General features: G+C 45.1%; 1 protein-coding gene across 1 annotated transcript in view; it reads right to left on the reverse strand.

The window, feature by feature from the left end:
• The window catches only part of E2F6 (E2F transcription factor 6), a 31,674-nt gene extending 24,875 nt beyond the window's left edge, over positions 1 to 6,799 (reverse strand). Inside the window, exon 1 of the mRNA XM_012648895.1 lies at positions 6,402 to 6,799. Within this exon, the coding sequence (XP_012504349.1) occupies positions 6,402 to 6,779 (378 nt within the window). The 5' untranslated portion in view covers positions 6,780 to 6,799. The remainder of the gene's footprint in view (positions 1 to 6,401) is intronic.
• Between the last annotated feature and the right edge of the window lie 1,647 nt (positions 6,800 to 8,446).

Below are 8,446 nucleotides of genomic sequence, written 5' to 3' on the forward strand. Positions count from 1 at the left end.
GCCTGCAGCAAGATACTTGAATGAAAAAAATCTATCCTCATCACATTGATTTGGAACACACTAACAAATATACTAAATTGTCATAGATAAGCTCAGAGGTGACCTGCCACAGAGGCTTCCGTTCTCAATTTAGAGCAACAGGGCCAGGCCCTACAAACACAGTCCTTACTGGCTGCCTCACTATCTGCTAGCCACGTAGTCTAGAGGGGCATCTTTTCTTCTTTTCTGCTCTAGACCTCCCTCCCCCTTATCTCCTCGTCCAGACAGTTCTTCACTGGTTGGTACCGGGATAACACTTCAGTTAGGCATAATACCATGAGAAAAAATGGCTTTCTTTTTCCCACTCTGCTATAAACGCAGTTCTATTACATATTGGCTATAGTGATATACGTGGGAAATCAGACTCCAACAGCATTCATTCATTTTTCCCCCTTTGAATATGAGAACACTATCTCTTTATCTTGGAGAAATCACAACAGTACCTTTGCCCCTGAGGGGCAGACATCATTTTATATACATTTCCTGTTTGCATCTTAGCTACAAAATAGAGAAGGCAGAAACCTTCAAACTGAAAATCACTAAGGATGATCTCAGTGCCCTGACAGAGTACACAGCTCTCTGGGAACCAGCAGCTCCTGATGGGCAAGCAGGCACATTTCTTCCCCGTTCAAAGCTATTTCACTACTGCTCCAAATCCCACATCTAAAGACCCCTACTTTTAAATCTGAGAGAAGCTTTGAAGAGCTTTTCCAAAAGTGGAAGAAAAAAAATAAAAGCTGAATTTTAGGGACTAAAATTTTAAGTAAGCACTGCCTCCAAACTGGTTAAAAGTTTCTCTAAACAGATGCCTCTCTGTACCAATTCCATTTTGGGGAGCAATATTCCTTCAAGAGCTCTTTGGAAACACACCTTTCTCGGGGTGATTGCATTTTTCTCATCCATTCAAACGTTTTTTACTTTTCAATGTGCAGACTAAGTTCTACCTTCAACCAACACTATGTTCTTCCTTCTCAAAAATTCCAGACAGCTTTTAAGCCATTTATTCAGGCAAGAAACAATCACCAAGATACGTAACTAAACTCTGCACAGCAACACATGGCTTATTAAGTAGTCCCAATAATTAGCCAATTAAAAAATACTGAGATAGATATTCAAATCACCACTTTACAGGCAGGAAAACAATCACACATTCAAACATTTACAAAGCACCTACTTCATTCATTCAATAACTACTTACTGAATCTGTGAGAGGCACCAATGCACTGGGGATGTAACAATGAAGTAGACAGTCGCTGCACTTAGAGACCTAAGAGGCACCCACTGTAGAGAGAAGGATGCTTTGGGAGCACAAAGGGGGTGCCTAACCCAGTCTTGAGGGGTTAGGGAAGGCTCTTCAGACAAAAGACCTATAAATCTAGACCTGAAACACCATCAGAAGGAAACATGCATTTTTTTTTTAAAATAAAAAAACAACAACAAAAAGAGCTTGTTTTGGAAGGGGGAATGTGGGTAGGTAGAGTGTTCAACCTAGACAGAAAACAGAAAATTCAGTGACCTGCAGGGTATGAAAGAATATGGAAACGTGGAAAATTTAGCAATGATAAAGCAGTTCAGGAAAGGCAAACCCAGGAGCCAGACTGTGAAGAAGTTTCTACTCTATCCTGAGAGTACTAGGAAACCATAACAGATTCTTTCTGCCAAGTGACATAATTAGAAATACACTTTTAAAAGATCATTATTATGTGTGGAGAACACATGGAAAGTGAGGGGCAAGACTGGAAGCAGGAAAACTGCTTAGGAAGGCACTGCAACAATCTGAAACGCAGATGATGATTAGAAGTGACAGGTAGTGATGATTAGTAATTAGATTGGGAGGTTGGAGAGGGTCAGTTTGGAAAAGGGAGAACGCAAGAATGATGCTTAGGACACTGGCTTGGGCAATACAGTGGGTGTGGTACCATTTATGAAGACAAGACATAACAAAGTTGTTGCCTGCTTAGGCAAGAAGATAATTCTGACGCTTAATGTTAACAGGTGCCAACTTGACTGGATTAAGGAATACCTAGAAACCTGGTAACGCTTTAGTTTTGGGTGTGTCTGTGAGGGTGTAGTTTCCAGAGACCAGCAGTGAGTCTGCGTGGACGACAATGTGAGCAGACACCATCTAATGTGCTGGGGCCTGGAGAGAACGAAAACAGGAAAAGGAAAATATGTTCAGCTATCTGTGGGAGCTGGGACTATCAACGCTCTCCTGTCCTTGCATAACAACTTGAGGCTCCCAGGTCTTTGGACTTACACCAGCCACCCCCCAGGTTCTGAGGCCTCTGGCCTCAGACTGAGAGTTACACCACCACGTTTCTTGGTTCTGAGGCCTCTGGACTTGGACTCTCAGCATCCCAGGTCTCCAGCTTGCCGCCGGCTCAGCATAGGACTTCTCAGCTTCCTAACCATGAGCCAATTCTTCTAGTAAGTCCCCTCTCACATATCTATACACAGTCTTGTGTTGCTTAGTGATGGGGGATAGGTTCTAAGAAACGCGTCATTAGGTGATTTTACGTTTGTGCAAACATCACTGCACTTACGCAAACCCAGATGGTATAGCCTACTACATAACCAGACTATCTGGTATGCTACGGCCTACTGCTCCTAAACTATAAACCTCTACAGCATGTTACTGTACTGAGTACTGAAGGCAACTATAATACAATGGTCAGTATTTGTGACAGAAATATTTCATCTCCATTGTAATCTTATGGGACTGCCGTTGTATATGTGGTCTATCATTCAATGAAATGTCATTATGTGGCACATGACTGTATTTATATATCACATTGGTTCTCTCTGGAGAACCCTAATACAAGTTTTGGTACCAGAAGTGGGGTGTAGTGCACCTTCTCATGGGTCCTGCTAGACTTGAGTCTAGTTATAGGTCTAGAAGCAAAGACGGGTTGTGGGTGGGGTCCTCAGGAGCTCAGCACTGTCTTGCTAGGCAACTGTCTCGGGAGGCCCATACCATTTCCTTGGGCAACGCAGAGTTCAATTCCCTCCTGCAGGTGGAAAGGCTGACGACACTGTGGATAGGAATGCTCCTGCCCCTAGGGGTGGGGAGGTCACTTTTGGCAAACAAGACTCACGAGTGCCCAGACTCATCAGGGTCTTCCCACAAGTCCCCATCCCAACTTGCAGGATCCCATTCTTCCCCAATCAGTGCCCCCACTTTAACAGCAGGTACTCTGCGAGCCTAAAGAGTTCAACTTTCATTGTAATTCAGCCAGTCCCATGACAAGTGAGAGCTCATGTTTGATTTCTGCAATTTCAGCCCTGTAGCTACAGAAGATTCCAGGGCACACTTAGAAACTCTTAGGTCATTGGGTGGGCCCAAGAAATGGAATCCCTGGGCTCATCTTTTTCTTTCATTATTTTGTTCAGCAACACTAGGAGGAACCAACCAATGTCATTATATTTCTTGGTTTTCCACGAATGTTCAAAAGCACCATGTATAGAGTTACTAAATTCCCTGCCTCTTATAAGCAGTAAATTGGGAGTATTAAATACATTTATTTTGTGTATCTCTGTAAGAAACAGTTCACATCATGGACTATCAGTGCTCTCTGTACTATTAGAAGTAGAGTCCTTAGCATTTTTAGGTCTAAGCAGATTAGAAAGCCAATTCCAGAAACACAAAACCAATTAAGGAAACTCATCCTTAAAATTCTGTTCCTCTAGAACTAGTCCTGGTACCAAAATCTGTATCAGTATTGGTTGTTTCTCTGGAGAACCCTGACTAATACAGAAATAAATTCAATTTTGGATATACAGTAGTCCCCACTTATGCTTGGAAGATATGTTCCAAGACCCCCCCAAGCAGTACTGACCCCTATATACATTATGATGTTTCCTATACAAAGCTATGATAAAGTTTAGTTTATAAATTAGGTACAATAAGAGATTAATAACAAAATAGAATTAGAATATACTATGACAAAAGTTATGTGAATGAGACCTCTCTCTCAATATATCTTAGCAACCTCAGAATATGACTTTTTTCTTCGTGAAAACTTTCACTTTTTCACTTAAAGCACTTTATGGCTTCCTTTTGGCAAATCTGAATTGCCAGCATCACTACTCTTGTGCTTTGGGGCCATTATTAGGTAGTTACTTGAACATTAGCACTGTGATATTGCGACGAGTCGCTCTGAAAACCAAGATGGCTAGTAAGTGACTATCAGGTGGTAGCATCTACAGCATGGATACACAGGACAAAGGCATGATTCACATGTCAGGTGGGATGGGACAGGACAGCTCGAGATTTCATCACACTACTAGAAAGGCAAGCAATTTAAAACTAATGAATGATTTATTTTTGAAATTTTCCATTTAATATTTTTGAACCATAATTGACTACAAGTAACTGAAACCAAGAAAAGCAAAACCTGGGATGAGAGGGGACTACTGTATGAGTTTGAAATCTAAGTAGGAATGTCTAGTTAGACAGCTGGAAAGCCCTAACCTGGATTTAGAGATTTAGGAGTTGTTATTACATAACATGGTAAATTAAACAACCAGAGTGGGTAACAATATCCAAGACTTCAAGGGATGTGTGTATCTTCTGACATTCAATGCAAAGTTAAGTGGTTTTTCTACAGTGAGAGTTTAGAGTTTTCATCAAATTCTCAAAAGATTAAGACCACCAATACAGACGGTACCAATATACAGTTGACCCTGAAACACAGGTTTGAACTGCACAGATTCTTAATATGCCGATTTTCTTTTGCCTCTGCAACCAGAGACAGCAAGGCCAACCCCCCCCCTTCCTCTTCTGCCTCAGCCTATTCGACATGAAGATAATGAGGATGATGACCTTTACGACAATCCACATCTGCTTAATGACTAGTAATATATTTTGTCTTCCTTATAATTTTCTTAATAACATTTTCTTTTCTCTAGCTTACTTTATTATAAGAATACAGAATACACAACATACATTAATTGACTGCTCATGTTATCAGTAACATTTCTGGTCAACAGCAGGCTATCTGTAAATTTTGGGGGAGTCAGAAAGTTAAAGGTGGATTTTTGACTTTGGGAGGTTGGCAATTCCTTAACTCTCACGTTGTTCAAGGGTCGAATGCAGACCATCCCATAAGTCCTGGGAGTAGCACATGAACTCCCATAGGAAGAATGTGTAGAGAAGGTAGGCAAGAACCCTGAATAACTCAACATGTAAGGAATGGGGAGAAAAAGAGGATGACAAACAGAAGCCAAATAAGCAGATGGAGCTTATGAGGTGTCAAAGCAACTCAATGAAGGGAGTTTCCAACAAGAGTGGTCGATTGTGTCAAAACTACCACAGCTGCTGGAATTGACAATCTTGTTGGTGACCTTGGTTAGAACAGTCTTATAAGCGTGCTTAAGCCAGCGGTCCCCAGCAGTGGGTTGGGTGGTAATGACAGAAAATCAAGTGGACACAAACAACTGTTTCAAGAAGTTTGGCTGTGAAGGGGAAGAGATACAGTAGATGAGACGGAATATGGAAATAAGATAGGTTATCTTTTAAGGTGGGGTTGGATTTAGGATGCAACTTAAGTAGTCAAGAAATTTATCACCTGGAGTCAGACATTCTGAGGTTAAACCTAGGTTTCTCCACTTAGTATCTAACCATGGGCAAGCCACATAGCATCTCCAAGTCTGTTTGGGTAACCGTAAAACAAGGATAATAATCTTCTAAGACTGCTGCGAGGAATTAAATGAGATAACGCTCATACAACATTTGGCATGAGGACTTGGCATAATGACTTGGGTAAATGTTTAGTACTACCAGTTACGGGAAGAAAGCAGCAGAGAAGTCGAAAATAGGGGGGGAAATGGAAAAGGACGGATTCATCAAGAGCCCTGAGAACCACGGGGAATACAGCAACTAGGCCAGAGCAAAGGCAGAGGAAATCAGCCTTTCACAGGAGGAGAGCCAAATCTCCCACCTATTTTCTCCATCAAACAGGACGGGAGATAATGGGGAGCTGCAGCGTGGGAAATGTGAGGGGTGGACAAAGTTTTAAACGACTGCAGATAAGCAGGAGAATTGGAGAGTTGGGAGAAAAGAAGAATGCGTGATAAGTTACAGACATACACCTAGAGTCCTGTTAAGGGAGGAAAATACAGACTTTCTAAAGCAAAGTTGCACAATAATCTCTCAGTGCTCTGCAGCCCCAAGGTAAAAGCCAAGGCTGACAACACGCGTTCGTCGCTGACTGGGAGAAAGCGGGAGAGTGTGGTTGGCAGCACGTGAGGGGCAGTGCCTGGCTCGGGGACAGCGGCAACCGAGAGGACGGGTCATTCGGGCTCGGTGGCAGCCGGGAGGAGGGGGTCGGACCCGGGAGACCCCGCCCCAGCCCAGCTCTTACCAGCAAGCTCTCCACGTTGATGGGGTCCCGGCACCGGCGGCGCACCGTCTCCTCCGCCGGGTCCACGAGAAGGCTGGGCAACTTCCTCGCCGGCCGCTGCTGACTCATGCTGCCCTGCGGGGCGGCCGGCGCCCCTAGCACCCCGCGAGCTCTCCCGCCTTCTCCCGCCCGGCGCGAGCGCCGCCCCCAACACGCCGATTTCTGGGGGCCTGGCACGAAGCGGGCCCGCGGCCTGCTCGGAGGCGCCGCCCTGCTAGGCCGTCCCGCCCGCCGGCACGCGCGCCGCAGCCCCACGAGCCCGAGCGCTCCCAACGCGGACGGGCAGGGAGGACGGCGACCCACGGCTCTCAGGACGCCAACCCCGCCATCTTCCCGCATGCGCAGTGCGCCGTGCCCGTGCGCATGCCCGCCGCCGCGGAGCGCGCCCGCGCACAGAACCGCTCCTCGCGGCCGGCGCCCGAGAAACCCGGACCGCGGAATCCGCGGAGAGGATGGGGAGGGAAAAGGAAGAGGTGGAGCGGGATTGGGATTGCGGAGGAAGGGAGCGGGGGCGAGAGAACAGAGGCAGCTGGGGAGGGGAAACGCTGAGCGCGCAGGAGTGTTCATTCGTTCTCCAGCTTCCTCCGCTGGTGTCACGCTTGTCAGTGTCGATGCTTAGTAAATGCTGGTAACGAACCACTGTGGAATTGTTTACTTCTATGCTCCTTTCTTTCTCTTATTTCCTTTGGTGAATGAGTTACTGATTACCTGCTGTGTCAGGTATTGGGGTGGGCACTGGAGATATTCATTTGAATATGGCACAGACTCAATCTCAAATTTTGGTGGAGGAGACAGATAAATAAACAGAGTATTTTAAGCTGGAGCCAGAAGGTGTGTTTTCAAATCCTGGCTCCCTCTCCTTATAAATTAGAAGACCTCAAGCCAATTACTTTTTTTTTTTTTTGAGACAGTCTTGCTCTGTTGCCCGGGCTAGTGTGCCGTGGCGTCAGCCTAGCTCACAGCAACCTCAAACTCCTGGGCTCAAGCCATCCTCCTACCTCAGCCTCCAGAGTAGCTGGGACTACAGGCGCGTGCCCCCATGCCTGGCTAATTTTTTATATATTTTTAGTTGTCCAACTAATTTATTTCTATTTTTAGCAGAGATGGGGTCTGCTCCTGCTGGTCTCGAACTCCTGACCTCAAGGGATCCTCCGGTCTCGCCTCGGCCTCAGCCTCCCAGAGTGCTAGGATTACAGGCGTGAGCCACCGCGCTTGACCCTCAAGCCAATTACTTAACCTCTTTGTGCTTTCGTTTCCTCATCTGTACAATGGGAATAATGACAGTACTTGACTCATAAGGTTGTTGGGAGAATTAAATGAATTAATGAACATAGGTTACAGTACTTAGGGACTAGCACATGTTTGAAATAAGAATGCAATGTGGTAAGTACGGGCTTGGAGGGAAGCAACTGGTCAGATCAGGGCCTTCTACCCAGCCTGAGGAGGTGCAGGGAAGCCTTCCTGAGGAAGTTGCCTCCCCACTAGACTATAAACTTCTTGAGGTCGGGGGTCTTCGCTAATCTTTGTATCTCAACATCTAGCACAATACCTGGCAAATAATAAGTGCTCAGTAAATGTTTGCTAAATGAACAATTTGAAATAAAAGATGACCTAGGGGAGGTCTTTAGAAGATTGCATTTTGTTGTAGAATGGACAATTTCCCGGAGCAGTTAGAAATGGCTGTATTTAGGACATTTATTCAGCATCTTCTATACATCTGGCATTCTGCACACCTTTGCTCATGTAAATCTCATATCAAAACTGAAGGATAGGTATTTTTCTACCCAATTTACAGATTAGGAAAATGAAGATCAGCAAGATCACAAACATTACCCAGGGTCCTAGGCAGGCAATGGTAGAGGCAGATTTTGACTCCACAGCTGACTAATTTTGTATTCATATCCTTTAGAAGAGTCTTGAAAGGTGACTAGGTTCTCCATGGCCAAAGATGGGGCTGGGCAAGCAAAGGTGGGAGGTGGATAGGGATGGGGGTGACAGGCAGTCAA

This window comes from Propithecus coquereli, unplaced genomic scaffold, assembly GCF_000956105.1.
Source record: "Propithecus coquereli isolate 6110/MARCELLA unplaced genomic scaffold, Pcoq_1.0 Scaffold298, whole genome shotgun sequence".
NCBI classification, from domain to species: Eukaryota; Metazoa; Chordata; class Mammalia; order Primates; family Indriidae; genus Propithecus; species Propithecus coquereli.